Here is a 25330-nt window from a genome sequence, read left to right as displayed (position 1 = left end):
AATCAACTGTCCAGCTCTTGGCTCCATCCCTCCCCCTCCTGTCTTCTATCATTTCAGATCTCTCCCTCCCCCTCTCACTTTCAAATTTCTTACTAGCTCTTCTTTCAGTTAGTCCTGACGGAGGGTCTCGGTCCGAAACGTCGACTGTACCTCTTCCTAGAGATGCTGCCTGGCCTGCTGCGTTCACCAGCAACTTTTATATGTGTTGCTTGAATTTCCAGCATCTGCAGAATTCCTTGTGTTTGCGTCAGAATAGAAGAGTGTCCTTTTAGAATAGAGATTAGGAATTTCTTTAGCCAGAGAGTCGTGAATTTGTGGAATTTGCCACAGTCAGCTGTGGAGGCCAGGTCTTTATGTATATTTAAGGCAGAGGTTGATAGGTTCTTGATTGGTCAGGGGATGAAGGGATACGGGAAGAAGGCAGAGGACTAGGGCTGAGATGAAAACGTGATCTGGTGGAGCAGACTATATGGACCAAATGGCCTAATTCTGCTCCTATATCTTGTGTGTTTTACTCTGGATTTCCAACATCTGCAGAATCTCTTGTGTTTATTATATTAAGGAAAATACTTTGAAGTACTAATGTTGTAAATAAATTGGTATTATTTATTATAGTCAGATATACAGTGAAAAGTGTGTCTTGCATACTGTTCACACGGATCAAATCGTTACACAGTGCATTGAGCTGGAATGAGGTAAAACAATAATAATGCAGAATAAAGTGAAAAGGCTACAGAAAAAGTGTAGTGCTGGTAAGTGACAAAGAGCAAGATTATAACAAAGTAGATTGTGAGGTCAAGAGTCCATCTTATTGTACAAAAGGTCCATTCCAGAGACTGATAACAATGGGATAGAAGTTGTCTCTGCTTTCAGGCTGAATTCCAGGGTGGGCAGGGTCTTTTATTATGCTGGCTGCTCTACAAAGGCAGCGAGAAGTAAAGACAGAGTTGACTATAGTTAAGTAAAGACAAACTAAACTATTGTAAATTAAAAATCAAGCTACCTGCCTTGTTGACTTCTTTTGCTCATTTTTTAAGGGTGACAGTGGTTAGCGTTATGCTTTACAGCTCTGGCTGTAAGATTTATACATTCTTCCTGTGACTGCGTGGGATTCCCTGGGTGCTCAGGTTTTCTCCCACGTTCCAAAGGTGTACGAGTTAGAGTTAGTAGGTTGTAGGCATGCCATGTTAGCACTAGGACACTTGCGGGCTGCCCCAGCACATCTCAGACTGCGTTGGTCATTGCAAACAATGTATTTCACTGTCCTTTGTACATGTGACAAACAAAGTTCATCTATTTTTAACTGGCTTGAAAGTTGTATTTTTACATCTGGATATGTACACATGATAGATTTTAAAACATCTTTAGAAGTTATTAATGTTAATATCTTCATCCATGTATCATGCAATCCTTACAAATCCGAAAAGCTTTTAAGTAAAATGCATTTTCCTCTGAGAAATTTTTCAAAGGATTGGCTATTCAGTCAGATTGACATTTAAGCTGTTGGATGTGAAGGAATCTTTTGAACTGACTCCTGACAGCAATTGAAAAGAAAAGATCTATGTCGCAGATTGTTGGATCTTTCATCATGTGCCGTCTATTTGTCTCCCACCTAAAAATGCAGGTCAATTTTTTTATATGTGTTTCAAATACACAGCATCTCAGTCTGCAACATAAAATGCCTCATTGATCTCATTTATTTAACTGTTGCAGAGAGGGGAGGGGGAGGGCACATGGCCAAGTGGTTAAACTGTTCCTCTAGTGATCTGCAGGTCGCTAGTTCGAGCCTCAGCTGTGGCAGCGTGTTTGTGTCCTTGAGCAAGGCACTTAACCACACATTGCTCTAGTGTCTCTGCGAGGAATGGCGCCCCACATAGACTTCCAATCTGCGCCTTGTAAGGCATGAAAATGCCCGACGCAGGCCTCCCATGGTCTGAGTCGACGTTCCCTCCCCTAACTATTGCAAATTGTATATAATTAATTTTGTACATTGTTTATCTTTTTTAACTAGATAATGCGAGGTCATGAAGTTATTTTTGCTTCAATCACAATAATAATGCTCCGTACAGTTCCTGTATTCTAATCATTTTTGTGGTGGATATGTTTGGTGTTGACCAAACTTGTTTTAATAAGCGGTGGAGAGTATATTGACTAGTTGCATTATGGCCCAGTATGGAAACATTAATGCCCTTGAACAGAAAAGCCTACAAAAAGTAGTGAATATGGCTCAGTCTATCACAGGTAAAGTCCTCCCCATTTTTGAGCACATTTCCTTGGAGCCCTGTCACAGGAAGGCAACATCCATCATCAGGAACCCCCACCATCCAGCCCATGCTCTCTTCTTGTTGCTGCCATCAAGAAGAAGGTACAGGAGTCTTGGGACCCACACCACCAGGTTCAGGAACAGTTATTACCCCTCAGCCATCAGGCTTTTGAACCAGAGGGGATAACTTCACTCACCCTAACACTGAACTAACTTATAGACTCACTTTCAAGGACTCGTATTCTCAATGTTTATTGTTTATTTATTATTATCATTTTGCTTGTTTTTATTTTGTTTCTGTATTTACTGTGAGTGCCTGCCTGAAAATGAATTCCAGGGTTGTCCATGGTAACATATATATACTTTGATAATAAATTTACTTTGAACTTAGAAGTAAGAAATGTTAGAAAAATAAAGTCTTATTCCATTTCATTTTAGTTGTCCGCTGACATCTACCAGATACACACTTTGCCTAAAGCAGAACCTGTGGTGCTCTTTGAACGAGGCAGTGTAAAGAAACTTGATGATGTTCTTTCAGCTCCACAACAGGAACTTGAAAGTGTTCTGTCAAAAGATGAAGTCATCAGGTTGGTATTGAAAGTCACATCCAAAAAGAAGGGTGTTGATCCTTAAAATGCTTTTGCTGCAAATTTTGCATCATGTTCGTGAACTGGGAAGTAAAGATGTTATAGGTCTCTCAAATGTTGTTGAAGAGCATTGTTAAGATAAATGATTGCACGTAAATTGGTTTTCTTAATAGACTGGTAATTAAATAGATTGCAATCCAGAGGGTTTGGATTCTTGTTAACTGTGGTTAGGATGTGATTTTTTTCCCCAAGAGCCAAAAGCTACCTGCTGCTTTATCAAAATAATTTGGACCCGTTCAGCAATCAGCAACAGTTAGCAAAACTTGTCATCCTAGTGAAACACATTATCACTATGATTGAAACATTTTATCTACTTTTCTCCCCCCACCCCACCACCACACCTCTGTTTCTACCCACCTTAGAGCTGTAGGGCATAACGTGTGTTATGACCTCAGCCATTTCAGCGGACCGACCTTACCATACATAACTCTTAATGAGGTTGGGAAAGAAGAGGACTGATGAGGCTCCCAGTGCTGTTATTAAGAATAAAATTAACATTTGAATGATTGTAAGGCGGCCTGATCTGGGCTCAGAAACAAAATACTGCAGGTATTGGAAACCAATCAGAAAACAATACAGAATGCTGGAAATATTCAGCAAGTCAGGTGAAACAGTTAATAATTTCAAATGGATGAGCCTTTCATCAGAAATGGGAGAAGAAATTGTAGCAGCACAGTAGCATAGTGGTTTGATTAATGCTTTTACAGTGCCAGTGACCCAGGTTCAATTCCGCTGCTGTCAGGAAATTGTATGTTGTGCTCGTGACTGCATGGTTTAACTCTGGGAGCTTTGGTGTCCTCCTACATTCCAAGACGTGGGTTAGTTGATTAATTGGAGCAGGTTTGTTGGACTGGAAGGACCTGTTACTGTGCTGTGTCTCTAAATGAGTAAATAAATAGGTTTTAAGTTGTAGGGAAGGTATGGAATGGGGTGGAGAGCAGAATGACCAAGTGGTAGTGATGCTGACTGAAAAAGGAAGCTTTCAGTGGAGATGACTGAAATCTGAAATACCTGAAAAGATGAGGGGGGAGAATGTGTAGTAAAAGACTGAACATGTTGAGTTCAGTGTGGGTCCTGAAAGCTGTATTGTGCCAGGTTCTTTATTCTGTGGCTCAAACTTGCTTGGAGCTTCTCTGCAACAATGTTGGAGGTCAGTTGGTCAAAGAAATAAAATTACCCACAAGAGCTTGTAGACTTCATTGATGACTGAGTTGGAACATTCAGCAAGGCTGTTGTGTAGTCTGTTTTTGGATTCCCAATATAAAAAGACCATGTATGAGTATCAAGTGGAGGTCACGAAGTTGGAACAGAGATCGGTGCTTTCAGGAGGTAAAAATTACATCTTTTGCAGTTGCATGGGAAGGTGTCATGAGAAGTGATGTTTTCGGTAGAGAGTTTTTATTTCTGATCAAACAATCCCATCGATCCCTGTTGCTCTTGAAAATATTTTTGTAGGTATCTGCTTTATAAAGTATCTGTTTGCTGGAGTTTATTTATCTGCATTTTATTTATAGGTGGAGTACTGCTTCAGTGGAAGCTGGAAGTCCTGTTGTGTTCTTTGTCACCGAAAAGGTTTGCATAAAGTATATTGGGTTAAATTTGCAAGGCTTTATTCTACATCTTGGTTAAATATCCACCCTCTGCAGTACCAATATCCTGTGGCTGCACTGCACATGATGGAAGAAATGATCTGTATCTTATGTGGCTGTCCCTAAGCCATCTCGAACAATTAAACTAGATAAATGAAAATATCATTTCCATTTTCACTTATTGTTATTAAATCAAAAACAAACAAAGTGCTGTGCAGATACTCACAAGGTTAACATTTATCACACCTCTGTCCTCTTTCTAACCTGTATGTGGGGTAAGCAATAAATGTTAACCTTGAGTGCAGTTCCCACAGTTTTAAGAAAACAGTTTTTAATTCTTTATTTTGAAAAAAAAATTGGAGCACATTACATTGAGCAAAAAGGTTCATTTGATGGTAGCAAGCTCCTTGTGCAGTCACCTTGTCTGTTTCTATACTGATCTTCCTGTAAATCATCTGTTATTTCTGTAGAGCAGGAATTCCCAACCTTTTTTGTACTGTGGACCCTTACCATTAACTGAGAGGTCCGTAGACCCAAGGATGGGAACCCCTGTGGAGTCAGTTTCTTTTAACACTCATTGCTATTATCAATCCAACAAATGACTATTGGTGCCAATGGTGAGATTTATTCCTGGGCGTGAATACAGCTGTATACTGAGTTGTGGCAATTGCATTGTCACTGTGAAAGTGCGATGACAAATGATTTAAACCTTGTATCAAATGTTTTCAAATCTTTGAGTTGAAACAAATGGTGTGCTATCTCTAACCTGATCAGAGTTAATGAGTAGCCTCTAAGCTCCAACCTGATAGTTCTCCAGAAATTTATGTAATTCCCTCTTGTGTGCTCTTTACTAGTGAGCTCCGTGAAAAACACTTTCAGGTTTGGAAGCAGACTACCTGATGGGGTTTGAAGCATGAAATGTTCAAGATGTGTGGAGGCTTTTGGAAAGAAAAGTACTTGAGAAATTAAGAAAATTTTTCAGTTTGGATTGATAAACACTTAATGGGTTGAAAATAGCTGGTAACTTTTCTCTTATGATAATAACTTATTCATGGTCCTAGGCCTGAGTCGACATAGTAGTAGTAGTCATGGTTGGAATGGGAAGTGATAACTTGAATATATTTTTTTCAGATTTAATGTTTTAATGCTTCAAAGATCTTGTTTTAAACAGGGTGGGATATTCCAACTTTATACACAGAGGCTAAACCTTGATGTACATCACAAATATGAACTGGATTCAGGAGAAGAGATTGGTCATCCTTTGAGCTTTGCTCTTTCCCTTGAAAGAGAGGGCTCTGCCCTGCTGTGTTTATGTAAGTTCTTTGACAGAAATTATCAGAAGTAGTACAAGAATATGATTGTCTATTGCTTCTGTAGTGTAAATTTAACTGCAATTATTTAGCATTTCGCTGCAGTCCTTGTTATATGGTTATATAGGACTGTTTTGAATTTTAGCTACTGAATGGATGATTAGAATGCCATTTCAGCCCAGTTACAGGCGTAGTTCCACGTAATATCGCTATCTATATACTCATTATCCACTGCTATAGAAGTAGAATGAGAGAATTTGCTCAGTTGGATGACATTCATCTTGTACCCATGACTTAAAATTTTATTGAATTTCATTATCTATGGTCTTGTGGGACATGACACCAGTGTATGAAATATTTTAAATGCGAATGGTTCCGTGCCTCACTTCCAGATGGTCTTTTCAAAATCCCCATCATGTGAGACTTCCATGCACTCTTCACATTCTTCCATCAATGAATAAATTAAAATGAATTAAAGTTGAAGGATGGTGTCAGAATCATGTTTATTATCACTGACATATTGAACACTGAAATTTGTTTTGCAGTCACGGTACAGTGCAACACTGGCAATGACATTAGGCAGACTTGAATCTTGATAGAAATTTGAATAAGTTGTGCAGAATGGTTCGTGGACCATTCAGAAATCTGATAGCAGAGGATTAAAAGCTGTGCCTAAAACATTGAGTGTGAGTCTTCAGGCTCCTGTATCGCCATCTTGATGGTGGTGATAAGAAGAGGATGTGTCCTGGATGGTGAGGGTCCTTCATGTGGATGCTGCCTTCTTGAGGCATCGCCTTTTCAAAATGTTTTTGATGGTGGGGGGGCTTGTGGCAGTGCTGGAGCTGTCTGGGTTTACAACACTCTGCAGGTTTCTGATCTTGTGCACTGGTGCCTCCGTACCAGATGGTGAAGCAACCAGTTAGAATAATCGGTAGAAATTTGCATGAGTCTTTGACATACCAAATCTCCTTGTTATACTGGAACAACATTTGGCCATGATGACTAAATCTCGATGCTGATCATCAGTGCTGTCCTTATTTTTGATATTTTATCCGAATTAGAGCGCCAACCATGTGTGCTTCTGGCACAAGTGAGTTGCTTTAACTGGTGTTATTAAACTAGTTTTAATAGCTTCAAATCTGTTTTCACCACATGAAAAAGGGAAACAAATTCTGCTTAGCTTAGATGTAGATGGCCACTCTTTGTAGTTCATTTTCCAACTGCGAACAGCTATTGCGTGTACTTTTTAGCGGTTGTGTCTACTTATTACTGATAATTTTCTCCCTCTTTTGTTGAAGATTCCACTGGCTGTATCTATAAAATACAGTTGTCGTTAAACAGGAATTCGGCTCACAAGGATTGGATCCTATCTCAATCATTATTGTGGAAACTGACAGGCTGTGTGGATTCTCTAGTCAACGCCACTATATTGGCCTTGGATGAGACGCATGTTGCTGTGTTAGGAGCTCCACAATCTCATCAGTGCTCCGCCAAAGGTACCTATTACATCACAGATATGATGCATGACCGTATTAGATTGCCACGTCTGCTGATAGATTGCGCAGTGGATCATTTGGTCCACCTTTGCATGCAAGGCCCTCTTTATATGTGGGTTTGCGAATGCACATTTTTTTTGCCTCAGCAGATTACTACTCCATTGTCGTTCTTGCTCCACACATAACGTACATTAGGGAGGAAATGCTGATTTTTATATGTCCTGGATTTTATGGTCAGTTGTAGTTAGGGAAGCTCCCTACAAAGGTGTATTTGTCTCTCTGATGTAAATGTCCATTTTCTGATGTTGGTTCCTGTTGGTTGTCAATTTAACTGGATCATTGGCATCTAGCAAACACTGATGCTATCAAGATGTTATAATTATGCCAAATTTTAAAACTTAAACCCCATGCCATGAAATTAGACTCTGGGGTCTTTTAAAATACTTGATCTGTGAGTTAATTCACTGATACTCGGAGGTGAAGGCAGATAACACTGTGGAGAGGAGCAGAAATCACAAATTCAGCTTCTAGATTTCTGCCTTCCACTAAGTTGGCACAGACTAGATGGTCTGAAGGGGCTGTTTCTATGCTGTAGTACTCGTATGACAGTGGTCCCCAACCTCCGGACCGCGGATCGACACCGGGCCGCGAAGAATGCAGCAGTGCAGCGGTAAGCACATCTTTAAGAAAAATGCCGAAATAAACAAGCTAATTAAATAAGAATGACCGCTGCATTCTTCGCTGCCCAGAGGTTGGGTACCACTGCTCTATGACACTGCTCATGGCTACTCCCGGGATGTTGGTTTCTCACTCCATTGATATCAAGTGTTTTGAGTTTTGCAATCACAAATTGCTAAATTCAAATTCGGCTGTGTGAATGAAAGTATTTACTTCAACACTCAAGGTTGTTTAATGTCATTTCCAGTACACCTCTCCAGCACAAAAAAACTCAATAGATTATAAATACATAGCTTATATACATTAATTGTATGCCCATGAAGTGACAGTAGGCACAGGAGTGTTTATACATAAGATGACTGACAGGAAATGATAAAATAGTGGTGGTTGAGGGTGTGGAGGGTGGGTTAGTGGTTGGAGGTGTTGATCAGCCATACTGCTTGGGGAAAGTAACTGTTTTTGAGTCTGATGGTCCTGGCGTGGCTGCAGTATGTCTCCTCCCTGATGGAAGTGGAACAAACATGATGGCTTAATAATTATTTCAGGAAGTTGTTGATCTGAGAAAGGAAAGTTTTGTGCTTATGACAGTTGATCCAAGATAGTTTGAGGAGATCTTGAGACTGGGCTGATGTTTTGGACAGGACATCTAAGTGAGAGAAGTGGGGAAAGTAAACATTCACGCTGAAACATTTACTTTTAAAAAGATTGAGAAAGAATTTTAAAAATCTAGCTCGTAAAGGTGAAATATGGCCACCAATTTACTACATTTGGTGTCTGTTGGGACTACATAAAAATGGTACTGTAGGGTTCCACAGTAGATAGCGGTTAGCGCAACACTACTACAGCTTGGGGTGTGTCAGAGTTCAATTCTGTCAGAAGTTCGTAAATACTCCCTGTGACCATGTGGGTTTCCTGAGGGTGCTCTGGTTTCCTCCTACAGTTCAAAAGCACATGAGTTAATAGGTTAATTGGTCATTGTAAATTGTCCTGTGATTAGGCTAGTTTTAAATTGGTGGGTTGCTGGGCCATGTGTCTTTTTGGGATGGAAGTGTCAATAAATAATAACTTTGAAAGATGGAATCTAACTGATGCCACTATCATGTCATCAGGCAAGTAGACATGCTTTCTATTTATCGATCCCCTGTAATATCACAAAGTTACAAAACAGAAGCAGGATTTGGGTAATATGTCCTTTCGAACCTCTTTTGCCACTTAAAATAAAGGTTGGTCTAGTACCTTCCTGCTTTGCTGACTGATTCTCATTCAATCCCTGATTCTTTTAACATTGATTTCAACTTTGATTATGTCTAGTTCCTGAACATTCACAGCTCTCTGAGCTGGAGATTTCGAAAGGTAAGAAACTTCTGTGTGAAACAAAATTATTTTCACTGCAGTATCAAATAGCCTCACCGTGCCCTGCGGTTCTACACCCTCCAGCTAGAGGAACCTATGTCAGCGGCTTCCTTGTTGGTCATCTTGAGATTCGTAGTTGATGCGATTATTGATGTACTTCGGGAAATTATGTGTGCACACCCTAACACTGAGACTTGCTCTTCTGCTTTGGGATTTTTATATGATGCTGTTCTGTAGCCCACACGATTTAAGATTATTTAACTCCACTCTTGGAAGACTCTGGGTGAATTTTCTGTGGAGATGAAAGCCAGCAGGAGAGAGCAGTTCATTTGGGAGCAAGCATGTCCACTGATTGTATGAAAACGTGTATTTGTGTTTGCCTTTCAGATTCTGTGAGTATCTGGAATACAAGATTCCAAACACTCCAGGCATGGAAGGAACTTCCTGAGGGAAGCTCTGGGCAGGTAGTTTGCTTTTTGTCCTTTTTAGCCTTTATGGTGATTTTATTCCTTGTTTTAAACATGAGAAGCAACTGTGCATCAATACCACTTGGTACAAATTCTTAACTTTCAAACTTGTCATTTCTCATTCTTTAAATCAAGGTTAGCAGTTTTAAAGAAACTGCAGTGAAAATTTTAGAAATATTGTGTGGAATTATACCTGTGCCACTGACAGCATTTATTTCCAAGTCAGGATGTATTTCAAGTTTTGGATGTGGCATTTTGTGCCCAGCTGCTCTTATCTTCAATGTAAGAGGTCATAACTTCAATGACTATTGTTGTAGTAGCTTTGGGAAGTAACCTCTACATTGTGCAGAATGTGCTGACTGAAGCTATAGTGTGATTGAGAGAGAGTGTGACAGATGAGACCCCTCTCAAGGATCTACATTTGTTCTGAATAGTATTGGCTTCTGTTGTTGGAGTTGAACTCATCAGGAGTTGACCATTCCCTACTCTGGGAAGGTCAGTGGAGCGGAGAGAAATTTAACAACAGAGTATCTCATTCCAGTCCTGACTTCACTCATATTCTGTCTGCAGCTGGTGTGTTCGCTATAATTGCCAATGGAAATTTAATACTTAATTAAAATCCTTCATTGCTTACATTACGATTTCTTTTACAGCAGGCTGCTCTTTAGTCCTAAAGTTCTTTTGTAGTTCACTCAACCATTATTATGCAATTGATGGATTCCAAGTTTTGCTGCTTGCATTCAAAGAAAGAGGCTGATCTATGCTTGAACTTCCCGTCCATAATGTAATGGCAGAACAAAAGCTGGAACCCTTCCCGTGATTCATCTTTTGATAAGTTAGCAAATGAGTGGTGTAGTATCTGGTGGACCCTTCCCCACTGTGGTGGAAGGGAGAGAAACCCAACAATAGGAATTATCGAGAAAACTGTTGAGAGGAAAGGAGGAAAAGATATGTTAGTTGGAAGATTTTTGTTGAAGCTGGTGGAAATTGCAGAGGCTTCTTGACATTATTAAAAGTTAACTCTTTTTATTTTATCAGTTGTGGTGTTACGATGGGAAGCTCTTTGTCCCTCATGGAAAAGCCTTGAGTGTGATCCCATTTACATGTGAAACCTGTTCTTTGGCAGCTGTCCTCGGCAAGCTCAAACAGCCAAGTGAAACAGGTAGGTTACTGTGGTTGAGAGAGCAAAATTTCAGCAGTTAAAATTATTAACTACACCAATTTTTAAGGGTTTTTTTTCCACTGAATTTACTTGCAGAGATGCATCTTTGCATTTATTTTCAAGTAGTATGATGAATGAGGCTGGTTTTGAGCTTGGACAAAATTAGTGTGCTTATACATGTTACACGCCTAGGGTCACAGAATAAGAGAATTGTTAGTTCGTTTTGTTGCTGTTCTTGTGATTATAACTAGTTCACTGTTACCTGTGCCTAAGCTTGTTCATGTCAAAGTAACCTGCCTGTGCAATATCCACTTGTGTAAGCTGGATGAAAGCTCATTTATTGAGCATCTTCCACAATCAGCATGTCCCAAAGTGCTCAACAGCCATTAAATTACAGCCACTGCACGTTCTTTTCTCTGTGCGAATATCAGGCCATAAGACATAGGAGCAGAATTTGGCTGTTCAGCCAATCTAGAGTGCTGTGCCATTCCATCATGGCTGATTTATTTTCCCACTCAACCCCATTCTTCTTTCTTCCTTCCTTAACTTTTGACACCCTTACTAATCAACTTCCGCGTTAAATATACCCGATGACTTGGCGATGAATTCCACAGGTTCACCACTCTCTGGCTGAAGAAGTTCCTCCTCATCTCCGTTCTAAAGGGGTGTCCTTGTATTCTGAGGCTGTGCCGTCTGGACCAAGACTTCTGCTATTGGAAACATTCTTTCCATGTCCACTTTATCTAGACCTTCCAATATACCGTAGGTTTCTATGAGATCTCCCTCCCTTCACCCCCCCCCCAAACCACCCCACTGTCTTCTAAACTCCAGTCAGTACATGGCCAGAGCCATCAAACACTCCTCGTATGTTAACCCTTTCACTCCCAGGATAATTCAGACAAACTTCCTTTGTGCCCTGTCCAATGCCAGCACATCCTTTCTCAGTTATGGGGCCCCAAACTGCTCACAGTACTTCAAATGTGGTCTGACTAATGCATTTTTAAAACTCAGCATTACAGTCTTGCTTTTTATTTTCTAGTCCTCATGGAATGAATGCTAACATTTCATTTGCTGTCTTTGCCACCAACTATATTCAACTATACTACCACCATACCTCTGGTTCCAGTTTCCCAGCCCCTCCATCTCCACATGTGCTCATAGGGAGGTGTCTGAGATGCTTTTCTTATTTTCTCAGCCATGGTTTCCCTCTACTGTAGTTGACAAACCCCTTGACAACATTTCATCTACTTTCTGTATCTCTGTTCTTCTCTCCAGGAGGAAAGGTGGCACACTTCCAGCATCTGCAGCTTTTTGTTATTTCTTTTATTTCGATTATATATACTTAACACACTAAATACAGGTTTAAATTAATTCAGTGATTGATGGTGTATTTTTCAATTCATAAAAGGGACACATCTGTCCACTGTGGTGAACTGGAATACAATGCTTCAAGAGCAACAGTCCGCTGAGTTTCACCCTCCTGTTACCCTCGACACAGCTGAATTGACACCCAGTAGAAAAGTAAGTATTTACTTCCATTGATGTTATTGTACTTTCCTTTTCAAGTATCTGAGAGTCTGGGCCAAGGGCTGAAAGCCCAGAGGTGTTCTGTCCTGGGGCTGGAGGCCTATGTCAGTGTGTGGTGAAAGGTGGGAAAGGGGCTTCTTTGCTGTGTCTGGTTTTGCTCTGTTGTTCCTGCTCGTGTTGTTCTGCTGAACACTGGGTGTGCTATACTGGCACTGGAATGTGTGGTGGCACTTGTGCATCCTTCAACACAAACAATGGATTTCACTGTTTCGATATACAATACTGTCTTGGGCACATGTATCTTGCTAGGGTGCCTTAGACTTTTGCACAATACTGTAGTAATTTTGTGTTACACTGTACTGCTAGAAAAAAAAAACAAAATTCATGACGTGTGAGTGATGATAAACCTGATTCTGATATGGGTCTCTTGTGGACTGAGAGTGGGAAAGGGGCAGGGAGAGGGGAGTCATGGGAATGGGAAAAGGGGAAGGGAACAAGCAGCACAAAGCACCAGAGAGAAATTCTGTACTGGTGGATAAACCAATTGTTTGGAGTCAAATGACCTTGCCTGGTTTGTCAGAGTTACCTGCCCTGGCACTCCTGTGCCGCCTATCCCACACCCCTCCTGCAGCGCTCCAGCCTCACTATTACTTACATTCTTTGCTTCCGCCAGATCTACAAACTCTTGCTCTGCTCCACGTTGACAAATATAATACAATGCAAAAGCCTGAAATGCCAGACTTCAGTACACTACTGTACATGTTAACTAGTTGGTCCTCTGTGAATGGGTAGAAAACAATTATTTTTCTTTCTTCCTTAAAGCTATTTCTGTTGCCACTTACTTGTTTCTCTGTACCTGTTATCTCCTTCTCTTTTGACACTTGTGTTTCATAGTGAAGGGTCTCGGCCCAAAACGCCAACTATTCATTCCTCTCTGTGGATGTTGCCTGACCTCCTGAGTTCCTACGGTATTTTGTGTGTGTTATTCTAGTTTTCCAGCATCTACAAAATCTCTTGTGTTTCTTGAATAATTTGCATATTCAATATTTTTAACTTCCACTCTCCTGTATATCCCCTTCATTTTGTCAGTCTACATTTCTTGCTATTTTGGAATCTGTGTGTAAGAAATGTCAGTGGGCAAATTCTGTTCTCTAATGCTATTTGAACTAAATTGCCTGTGAGAGCCCTTCATGCAGTGTGCCCCAGGAAATTATTCCAAGCTTTTTGTCCTTTATAAACGTCTGTTAAGGTACATAAAGAACTCAGAATATTTTTTAAAACAGAAAACGCTTTGATGGGGAAGACTTGTCAGTGCAGTTCAGAGTAAAAGGTCTAACGATTGTTTCCAAGAAGCACAGAGTGCCAGAGAATGGAGCTGTATTAGTTGTGTGATGGAAGGAAATAGGCTCAATCTGCTTCCTCATCTCAAGCAAAAACTCAGTGGCCCAAAGCGAAGTGAAATTGAATCTTTTTTTTTCTTGAACAAATGTTGCATGGGAAATGGTGTATACTTCAGATAATGCAGCCACCTTGCAACTTTGGTGCTGGCCAACCAGATTTACAAGACTATTGGATGTTGGGCAGCCTGGTAGCGTCGGGCATCGCTTTACAACACTAGCTGCAGATTGGGGTTTCATCCCTGCTGCTCTCTGTAAGGAGTTTATACGTTCTCCCCATGATTCTATGGGTTTCCTTTGGTACTTCAGTTTCCTTTCACATTCCGAAGATGTACTGGTTAGGGTGAGTGAGTCCTGGGCATTATATGTTGGTGTTGGAAGCATGGTGACACTTGCGGGTTACCCAACACAATTCTCGCTGATTTGATTTAATACAAACAACACATTTCACTGTCTGTTTTGATGTAACACTAATCTTTATATTCCTATTTATACCTAAACATTCAATTATTTCACTTTTTTTTTACCCGTTACATTGTTGTATAATGTGCTTCCAGTGAGCCTGGTGATCTTAAAAGAGAATGGGAAATATATAAACACTCAGGACCCCAGCTCTTGTCAGCGTTCCTGACCTCTGGTGTTGCAACAGCATACCTGGCCCTCCGTCCAGTCCTTGGTGATATTCCAGGGCCCATTTACACTGTGTATTCTTAGCACACACTGGACTAAGTGAACCAGGTGACAAACCGTCAGGGTTTCAAGCAGATCTGCAAATTTAAAACGTGGGGAAATGGCTTGCTGTGATTTTGATCCCTACTTTGTTTTGCAGCGGAAAAACAGAAAACTTAAGAAAACCCAGTCACAATCTTCTCTGAATCAGACGATGATTGAGGTAAGCCAGATACCTACAGAGAAACTTTAAGCATCACAGCTTGAAACTTGTTTCTCTTTCAACCTCATCCCATTGTTATTGTTAGAAGTTAGAGTATTTTTTCAAAACCTTCCCAATTTCTTTACACAAATAATTTTCCATTCACTGCTGCAAATAATGAGGACTCTCTCGTAATTCACCATACTTGCTTTTTGTATCATTGCGACAATGAAGGTGGTAATACCTATTTTTACATAGAACACTGCAGCACAGTACAGGCCCTTTGGCCCACGATGTTGTGCCAACCTTATAACCTCGTCTAAGATCAATCTAACCCTTACCACCCACGTATCCCTCCATTTTCCTTCATCCATGTGCCTATCTAAGAGTCTCTTCAATGTCTCTAATGCATCTGCCTCTACCACCACTCCTGCAGGGTGTTACTCTCTTAATGTAAAACAAAACTTTCCTCTGATATTCGCACCATGTAATTATTGATTTGATTTGGAAATTATAACACAGTTTAACTGTAGTACTTTTAAAATTCTATTTGGGTGGTTTTTGTATTGGTGGCATGCTTTGAAATAAAAATTTTGATTAATCTGTCAAAAGGATAAGAACATTTGTAGTGATGAATCAGAAATGGAAAATTATTTTATCAACAGTTCTCGAGTGTATTTGTGGTGCAAAGTATTAATCATCTTGAGAATCATAATATTCGAGTCCAGTTGAGAATAAAATGAAGTCTGGCAGCTTAAACACGATTAATACTGCAAAGTATTAAATGGGCACAGCTTTTGGATGTACTTCATAACAATAGTTTATTGTTCAGCTAGGGTAAATGCCTACCCTTCCTGATTTCAAGTTAATGTTCAGTTCATATATTTAGTCTCAGAATAACTGTTTGGACTTAGAGAGGCCTATCTCCTTGGTGCTCCAAAGTATTATCCTGACTGAGTTACGCAAGTTGCATTTTGATATTTGTTTGTTAGGGGCTGTGTAATTTATTGTATATTCTTTCACAGTGTGAATCAAATGAAAAAATAGATGAAAAATTAAATCCATTGTTGAGTAATCTGCTGGATCCCAATGCACAGCAAATGATTACACAGGTTGCTTCGATTCTGGTAACCAGATGTATGATACAGAACAAGTTCTACCCCAAGAATGCACTAGTGAAGCTATTACAGACACAAATGCTTTCTTACAGGTGAGAAAAATATCTTAACCCTCCAAAACAAAAATGCCACTTTTACCTAATTGAAGTTAACATTTTGCCTCAGATGTAGTTTTATTATTTAGTATAAAGTGATCACTCAAGTTGAGTATGGTGTTCTGCTAAGGGTTTCTCTGTTGGTGGGTTCTAAGGTGGCTGTTGAGGCCAATCCAGAATCCACATGTTCTGGTGCAGTGTAGGCAAGAGTGGGGCTGTGATTAGCAGTTGGGCTTGAGTGAAATAAAGCTTCAGGTACTGCTTTTCCTTTCCACTTGGCCCTTGCTATTTGTGGCCGAGAAGGTTAAAAACCGACCTGTACTAATATAAGCTGAGAGTATCCGCAGAAAGTGGAGCACTGTCTTGACTCAATATTTCCACATTCTAAGCATGAGATTTCAGTGATAAATTTTTGTTCTTAACACTGGTAGTCCTGAGTGTTTAAAAACACAGGAAAAATTATTAATGGTGTTAAATAGCTTCCATGATAGACAAATTGAGATAGAGCCACAAGGGGCACCGTGGTAGCATAGTAGTTAGTGTGACACAATTACAGCTCGGAGCATCGGGGTTCAGTTCCAGTTCCTCTCTGTAAGAAGTCTCTGTGTGTCCTCCCCGTGGAATGTGTGGATATTCTCCAGGTGCTCCAGTTTCCTCCCACAGTCCAAAGTTAGTAAGTTAATTGGTTATTGCAAATTGTCCTGACAATCTCACCTGGTCCAGGAACACCACTGTGATTGTGAAACGGGCCCAGCAGAGATTGCACTTTCTGAGGAAGCTTAAACAAGCATCACTCCCCACTTAACTACATTCTACAGAGGCGTGGTTGAGAGTGTGCTGACCTTTTGCATCACAACCTGGTACTCCAGCTGCAGTGCTGTTGACAAAAAAGCCTTGCAGAGGGTGGTTAGGGGAGCAGAGAAGATTATTGGGGTCTCCCTACCTTCTGTCCAAGACCTCTTTCAGAGTCGATGCCTCCAGAAGACACGGTACATCATTAAAGACCCCTCACACCCTCTCCATGAACTGTTTGTTCTTCTGCCATCAGGCAAACGTTACAGGAGCATCAAAACTAAAACCACAAGGCGACTAAACAGCTTCCTCCCACAGGCAGTCAGACTGCTGAATAGCTGCTCCACCTGACTCTGCTTTGGACACTTTTAACTTGCACTGGACACTTATAACTGATTTTAACTGACATGTGCCTGTTGTGTTTTACTATTTATTGTTATGTTTATTATAATTAGTGTTGCGTTTGATATGTTATGATTGCACTGCTCCTGAGAAACGCTGTCTCATTCTGCCCTGCAGAGCTGATGTACGGTTAGAATGACAATAAAGTGTTTTGAATCTTTGAATAGGCTAGCGTTCAATATTTGGGTTGCTGGGCAGGGCAGTTCATTGCATCAGAAGTGTCTGTTTCGCACTGTTTCTCCAAATAAGGATTTGTTTATCAGCTCTCACACCCTTGTCAATCACTCCTGCATTGCTGGATATGTAATTAATTTTTTGTAATAATTATATAATCAAAATGTTACCAGGGTGGAGTATTTGTTGGGTTATGCAGGATCTTTGTGGATTGAAGTTGCCATTTAGTTTAATCATGTTCAGATAGCAGGTGAACAAACCAAAACATCTGCTTCTCTCCCCACAGACAGCATCTGACTTTTTGTTCTCAGCACTGCATTTCTCTGTAGGGTGTTGCTCACATTGACGTCAATCTGTTGCACCAATAAAGTCATGTCACAGCTGTCGTTTGTGATCTCAAGCTGCAGATGTTTGGTTTGAAAGATTATCTCATGATAGTGTTGTGAAGAGGATAGCTGTTTAGCGACACTATAACCTGTCGAAGGGAGCCCTCAAATAGTTGCTGCCTTAAAGGTTTTCTCAAATTTAAAAGGTATATTCTGGTGTAAAATGTTCTTTCACGGCATTACATGAATATTACGAACTTGCATGAAGCTAATATGTGAAGGATAAGAAAAGTTCAAAGTGCCTATGTTACCATGTACCACCTTGAGATTCATTTTCTTGCAGGTACTTATAGGAATAAATGGTGAAGAAATAGAATAGAATCTATGAAAAACCATACATCAAAAACGTTGAACAAACATCCAATGTGCAAAAGAAGACAAACTATGCAAATAAGTCATGTGATATTAGAAAATCTGCTCTGTCCTGATTCTCGATTTAAGGGGCAGTTATCAGATTGATCTACAACTCTAATGAGTAGGCCAGAAGTGGTAAAACCTCTGAAAGAGCAATTAAATTAATCCCCTATCTCCAAGTCCTTGTACAGCACCGAATCATTTCCCCTATGAAACTGAGTCAGTTTCCACCAAGCTTTTAGGAAGCACATTCCTCATCGTAACTTGCATTGTTTTCTGATTCTTCTGTTTCTTGAAATCTGCCTTCTCCTACAAAGTAGTATCAACTGTATATCGAGCAATGCACACAAAATGCTGGAGGAACTCAGCAGGCCAGGTAGCAACTATGGAAAAAAGTACAGTCGAAGTTTCGGGCTGAAACCTATCAGCAGGACAGCTGTTATGTGTACTGTATATCTTCATTTTAAAATAAAATTGTCACTCTGATCATTTCCAATTAGCAATACTTGTTCTATTTGGTTGTGAAATGATTATCCTAAAGAAAAGCCTTAACTGCCAATTTATTTTTCAGACTAAACTAATTCATCAACATGTAAAGTATATGCTGCGTACTATTTTAGTAGAGCTTTGCTAAAGACCATTAGACATAGGAGCAGAATTAGGCCAGCTGGCCCATCAAGTCTGCTCCGCCATTCAATCATGGCTGATCCTTTTCATCTCCTCCTCAACTCCACTTCCCGGTCTTCTCCCCGTAACCTTTCATGCCATGTCCAATCAACAACCTATCAATCTCTGCCTTGAATATGCCTAACGACCTGGCCTCCACAGCTGCCTGTGGCCACAAATTCACCACCCTTTGGCTTACAAAATTTCTTTGCATCTGTTTTAAAAGGGTGCCCCTCTACCCTGAGGCTGTGCCCTCTTGTCCTAGACTTTCCCACCATGGGAAACATCCTTTCCCCATCTACTCTGTCTAGGAATCAATGAGATTCCCTCCTCATCCTTTTGAATTCCAGTGAGTACAGACCCAGAGCCATCAAATGTTCCTCGTATGATAACCCTTTCATTCCTGGAATCATCCTTGTGAACCTCCTCTGGACTCTCTCCGATACCAGCACATCTTTTCTAAGATGAGGGGCCCAAAACTGTTCACAGTACTCAAGGTGAGGCCTCACCAGTGCCTTATAAAGCCTCAGCATCACATCCTTGCTCTTGTATTCTAAACCTCTTGAAATGAATGCTAACATTGCATTTGCCTTTCTCACCACTGACTCAAGTTAACCTTCAGGAGTTCTGCACAAGGACTCCCAAGTCCCTCTGCGTCTCAGATTTCTGGATCTTCTGCCTATTTAGAAAATAGTCTCCACATTTATTTCTACTACCAAAGTGCGTGACCTTGCATTTTCCAACATCGTATTTCATTTGCCACTCTCTTGCCTATTCTCCTAATCTGTCTAAGTTCTTCTGCAGCCTACCTGTTTCCTCAACATGACCTGCCCCTCCACCAATCTTCATATCAAACTTGGCAACAAAGCCAAATATTCCATCATCTAAATCATTTACATACAGCATAAAAAGAAGTGGTCCCAACACCGACTCCTACAGAACACCACTAGTCACTGGCAGCCAACCAAAAAAGAATCCTTTTATTCCCACTCGCTGCCTTCTACCAATCAGCCAGTGCTCTAACCATGTCAGTAACTTTCCTGTAATACCATGGGCTGTTAACCTAGTAAGCAGCCTCATGCGTGGCACCTTGTCAAAGGCCTTCTGAAAGTCCAAATTCACAACATCCACTGCATCTCCTTTATCTATCCTACTTGTAATATCCTGAAAGAATTCGAACAGGTTTGTCAGGCAGGATTTTCCCTGAAGGAAGCCATGCTGACTTTGTACTATCTTGTCCTGTGTCACCAAGTACTCTATCACCTCATCCTTAACAACTGACTCCAACGTCTTCCCAACCACTGAGGTCAGGCTAACTAGTCTATTATTTCCTTTCTGCTACCTTCCTCCTTTCTTAAAGAGTGGAGTAACATTTGCTATTTTCCAGTCCTCTGGCACCATCCCAGAGTCCAATGATTTTTAAAAGATCATTTCTAATGCCACCACGATCTCTAACGCTACCTCTTTCAGAACCCTAGGGTGCAGTTCCTCTGGTCCGGGTGACTTATGTACCTTTCGGTCTTTCAGCTTTTTGAGCACTTTCTCTCCTGTAACAGTAACTGCACCCACTTCTCTTCCTTCACACACTACAACATAAGACATACTGTTAGTGTCTTCCACAATGAAGACTGATGCAAAATACTCATTTAGTTCATCAGCCATCACCTTGTCCCCCTTTATTATTTCTCCTGCCTCATTTTCTAGCAGTCCTATATCTACTCTCATTTCTCTTTTATTTTTAACATACTTGAAAAAACTTTTACGGTCCACTTTGTATTATTTGCTAGCTTAATTTCATATTTCATTTTTTCCCTTCTAATGATTTTTTTATTAGTTGCTCTCTGTAGGTTTCTAAACTTCCCAATCCTCTAATCCTCTAATCTTCCCACTAATTTTTGCTTTGTCGTATGCCTTTTCTTTTGCTTTTACTATAGCTTTGACTTCTCTTGTCAGCCACGGTTGTACTATTTTACCATTTGAGTATATCTTCATTTTTGGAATACGCATGTCCTGCACCTTCCTCATTTTTCCCAGAATCGCATGCCATTGCTGCTCTGCTGACATCCCTGCCAGCAGCTCCTTCCAATTTACTTTGGCCATCTCCTCTCTTGTACCACTGTAATTTCCCTTGCTCCACCAAAATACTGCTATATCAGACTTTACTTTCTCCCTGTCAGATTTCAAGTTGAACTGAATCATATTGTGATCACTGACTCCTAAGGGTTCTTTTACCTTAAGCTCCCTAATTGCCTCTGGTTCATTACATAACACCCAATCTAATATAGCTGATCCCCTAACAACAGGAATTCTGCAGATGCTGGAAATTCAAGCAACACACATCAAAGTTGCTGGTGAACGCAGCAGGCCAGGCAGCATCTCTAGGAAGAGGTACAGTCGACGTTTCAGGCCGAGACCCTGAAATGTCGACTGTACCTCTTCCGAGAGATGCTGCCTGGCCTGCTGCGTTCACCAGCAACTTTGATGTGTGTTGATAGCTGATCCCCTAGTAGGCTCAACGACAAACTGCTTTAAAAAGCTATCTCTTAGGCATTCAACAAACTCACTCTCTTGAGATCCATTACCAACCTGATTTTCCCAATCGATCTGCATGTTAAAATCTCCCATGACTACCATAACATTACCCTTTTCTATTTCTTGTAACCTGTGGTCCACCTCCCAGCCACTGTTGGGAGGCCTGTATATAACTGCCATCAATGTCCTTTTACTCTTGCAGTTTCTTAACTCAACCCACAAGGATTCAACATCTTTTGATCCTATATCACACCTTTCTACTGATTTGATGCCATTCTTTACCAGCAGAGCCACACCACCTGCTCTGCCTACCTTCCTATCCCTCCGATATAACATGTAACCTTGGACATTCAGTTCCCAACTACAGCCATCCTTCAGCCATGATTCAGTGATGGCCACATCATCACACCTGGTAATCGGTAATATTGCAACAGGATCATCCACCTTATTTCTTATACGATGTGCATTTAGATAAAACACCTTGAGTACTGTATTTGCTGTCCTTTCTGACTCTACATCCCAAATGATTTGATACTCAGCCTGTATCATCACCATCACCTGCCTGCCCTTCCTGACAGTCTGACTGCACGCTATCTTTACTTTTTTACCATCCATCCTTTCCTGAGTCCTTTCACTCTGGTTCCCACCTCCCTGCCAAGTTAGTTTAAACCCTCCCCAACAGCTTTAATAAACCTGCCCGCCAGAATATTGGTCCCCCTCAGGTTCAGGTGCAACCTATCACTTCTGGACAGGTCATACCTCCCCCAGAAGCGATCTCAATTATCCAAGAACCTGAACCCCTGCCCCTGCACCAGCTTCTCAGCCATGCATTTATCTGTCAAATCATCCTGTTTCTACCCTCACTGGCGTGTGGCACAGGTAACAATCCAGAAATTACTGCCTGGGATGTCCTGCTTCTCAGCTTTCTCCCTCGCCCTCTAAATTCTCTTTTCAGGACCTCATTGCTTTTCCTTCCTATGTCATTGGTACCATTATGTACCAAGACAGCCGAGACATCCCTGACCCTGGCACCTGGGAGGCAGTGTACCATCCAGGTGTCCCATTCACATCCACAGAATCTCTTGTCTGTTCCCCTCACTATCAAATTCCCTGTCACTATAACTCCCTTCTTCTCTCTTTCCTTTCTGCACCACAGATGCTTGCTCAGTGCCTGTAACCTAGTCGCCATGGCATTCTCCCAGGTAGTCATACCCCACAAAGGTATCCAAAGCGGTATACTTGTTTTTGAGGGGAGTGGCCACAGGTGTGCTCTGCTCAAACTGCCTATTTCCATTTCTCCTGACAGTCACCCAGCTACTCGCCTCCTGCAACTTCAGAGTGACTGCTTCCCTGTAACTTTGATCAATTATATCCTCGCTCTTCCGTACAAGCCGAAGGTCATCCAGTTGCTGCTCCAGATCCCTAACACGGTCTTCAAGAAGCTGCAGCCGGATGCACTTCATGCAGATGTAATTCCCCGGGAGACTCTGAGTCTCCCAGTTCTCCAACATCAGGCACGTAGAGCACACCACAGCCATTTAAATGGTACAATGAGAGGGGGAGGGAAACAAAAAGGAAACCTTGGTACTTTAATTTATTAGGGGTATGAACAACCAGTCTTTGAGTTTGCGGAGATTCAGCAAACTTCTATCGATGTGCAGTGTAGAGTATACTGGCTGGCTGCATTACAGCCTGGTATGGAAAATCCTACAATAAGTCGTAGATACAGCCCAGTCCATCACAAGTAAAACTCTTCCAATCATTGAGCACATCCACATGGAACTCTGTCGCAGGAAAGCTGCATCTGTCATCAGGGGCACCCACCACCCAGGACATGCTCTCATCTCGCGGCTACAGGAGCCTCAGGTCTCTCACCCACAAGGTTCAGGAGCCATGAGCCATCAGCCATCAGGCTCTTCAACCAAAGGGAATAATTTCACTCAACTTCACTTGCCACATCATTGAAATGTTTCCACAACCAACTTTCAAGGATTCTTCATCTCATGTTCTCTATTTATGTTTTATTATTATTATTATTTCTTTTTGTATTTAAACAGTTTGTTGTCTTCTGCACACTGGTTGAATGCCCTGTTGGGTGCTGTTTCACTGATTCTGTTATGGTTATTATTCTTTAGGTTTATTGAGTATGCCCACAAGAAAATGAATCTCAGGGTTGTGTATGGTGACGTGTATATATTTAGATAAAATTCACTTTGAACTTTGAAAACTCGCCTTGAGAGTGAAGATGTCTCGTGAGAAGTTATGGATTTGAAACTGATGATTCTTTTTCAGCTTATGTCCGGATTTGATAGCAGTCGCCATGAATAAAGCAGACTATTACCTCCTGCAGCTATGCCTAAAGCACTTCCCTGATATCCCAGAGGCTGTGGTATGTGCCTGTTTGAAGTTTTTCCTCAAGTAAGTATTAAGTTAAGCAGTCTTGGGGAATGTAAGTTTTTAAACTAGAAGACTGGTGGAGTCATAGATATCAAAGAAGGTTACAGAGATGGGTCAACTGGAAAAAAATGAGCACGGCTGTGGCAGATGGAATTTAAATCAGGCAAAGGTAAGGTGACACAGAAAATGGTTGAGCAACTCAGCGGGTCAGACAGCATCTATGGATAGAAATGGCGTTTGGCATTTCAGGCTGAGACCCTTCACCCGGACTGAGGAAGAAGCCAGAACAAGAATGTGAGGGGAGGGGAAAGAGGGCAAACTGGCAGGTAATGACCAGGTGAGGGGGGAAGATGGGTGGGGAGCGGTGATGAACTGAGAAGCTGGAATGTGATAGTGGCAAAATATAAAGGGCTGAAGAAGGAGGACTATGATAGGAGAGGACAGTGAATTTAGAATCTTTGAATGGTCCATTAATTATCATAGTTTGTATGCAGTATACAACCCTGAGATTCATCTTCCTACAGACAGCCGCCAAACAAAAACCAAGGAACCCATTCAAAGAAAAATCATCACCCCCCCCATGCACAGAAAAAACCATGCAAATGGGGAAATAACACAGAATATAAAACACTTAACCCCCAAAGTCATCAAAAGAGTACAGGTATATCCAACCAACACACACAAAAGTTGCTGGTAAACGCAGCAGGCCAGGCAGCATCTCTAGGAAGAGGTACAGTCGACGTTTTGGGCTGAGACCCTTCGTCAGGACTAACTGAAAGAAGATCTAGTAAGAGATTTGAGAGGGGGAGGGGACAGTTGGTTGGCAAAAGGATTATGAGAGGATCATGGGACAGGAGGCCTAGGGAGAAAGAAAAGTGGGAGGGGGGAAAGCCCAGAGGATGGGCAAGGGGTATAGTGAGGGGGACAGAGGGAGAAAAAGAATGGGTGTATAAAAATGAATAACAGATGGGGTACGAGGGAGAGGTAGGGCATTAATGGAAGTTGGAGAAGTCAATGTTCATGCCATCAGGTTGGAGGCTACCCAGACGGACTACAAGGTTTTGTTCCTCCAACCTGAGTGTGGCTTCATCTTTCCAGTGGAGGAGGCCGTGGATAGACATATCAGAATGGGAATGGGGCGTGGAATTAAAATGTGTGGCCACTGGGAGATCCTGCTTTCTCTGGGGGACAGAGCGTAGGTGTTCAGCGAAATGATCTCCCAGTCCGCATCGGGTCTCGCTAATATATAGAAGGCTGCATCGGGAGTATGGGACGCAGTAATATCACCCCAGCCGACTCACAGGTGAAGTGTCGCCTCACCTGGAAGGACTGTCTGGGGCCCTGAATGGTGGTAAGGGAGGAAGTGTAAGGGCATGTGTAGCACTTGTTCCGCTTACAAGGATAAGTGCCAGGAGGGAGATCGGTGGGGAGGGATGGGGGGGACGAATGGACAAGGGAGTTGCGTAGGGAGCGATCCCTGTGGAAAGCAGAGGGGGGGTGGGAAAGATGTGCTTAGTGGTGGGATCTCGTTGGAGGTGGCGGAAGTTACAGAGAATTATATGTTGGACCCGGAGGCTGGTGGGGTGGTAGGTGAGGACAAGGGGAACCCTATTCCAAGTGGGGTGTCCAATTTAGTTCCGTTCAGTCTGGCGCT

At 41.5% G+C, this 25330-nt stretch overlaps 1 protein-coding gene across 1 annotated transcript in view; it reads left to right on the top strand.

Annotated features, from left to right (window-relative positions):
- nol11 (nucleolar protein 11) overlaps window positions 1–25330 on the top strand; it is a 43423-nt gene that overhangs the window by 7679 nt on the left and 10414 nt on the right. Inside the window, exons 4-13 of the mRNA XM_063030612.1 lie at window positions 2702–2850; window positions 4425–4482; window positions 5671–5812; window positions 7108–7305; window positions 9724–9800; window positions 10842–10965; window positions 12374–12486; window positions 14719–14781; window positions 15786–15970; window positions 23572–23697. Coding sequence (XP_062886682.1) covers window positions 2702–2850; window positions 4425–4482; window positions 5671–5812; window positions 7108–7305; window positions 9724–9800; window positions 10842–10965; window positions 12374–12486; window positions 14719–14781; window positions 15786–15970; window positions 23572–23697 — 1235 coding nt within the window. The remainder of the gene's footprint in view (window positions 1–2701; window positions 2851–4424; window positions 4483–5670; window positions 5813–7107; window positions 7306–9723; window positions 9801–10841; window positions 10966–12373; window positions 12487–14718; window positions 14782–15785; window positions 15971–23571; window positions 23698–25330) is intronic.

This window comes from Mobula hypostoma, chromosome 22 (assembly GCF_963921235.1).
Source record: "Mobula hypostoma chromosome 22, sMobHyp1.1, whole genome shotgun sequence".
NCBI lineage: Eukaryota > Metazoa > Chordata > Chondrichthyes > Myliobatiformes > Myliobatidae > Mobula > Mobula hypostoma.
The sequence above is the reverse complement of the archived record's forward strand: the minus strand, read 5'-3'. Positions and strand labels throughout refer to the sequence as shown.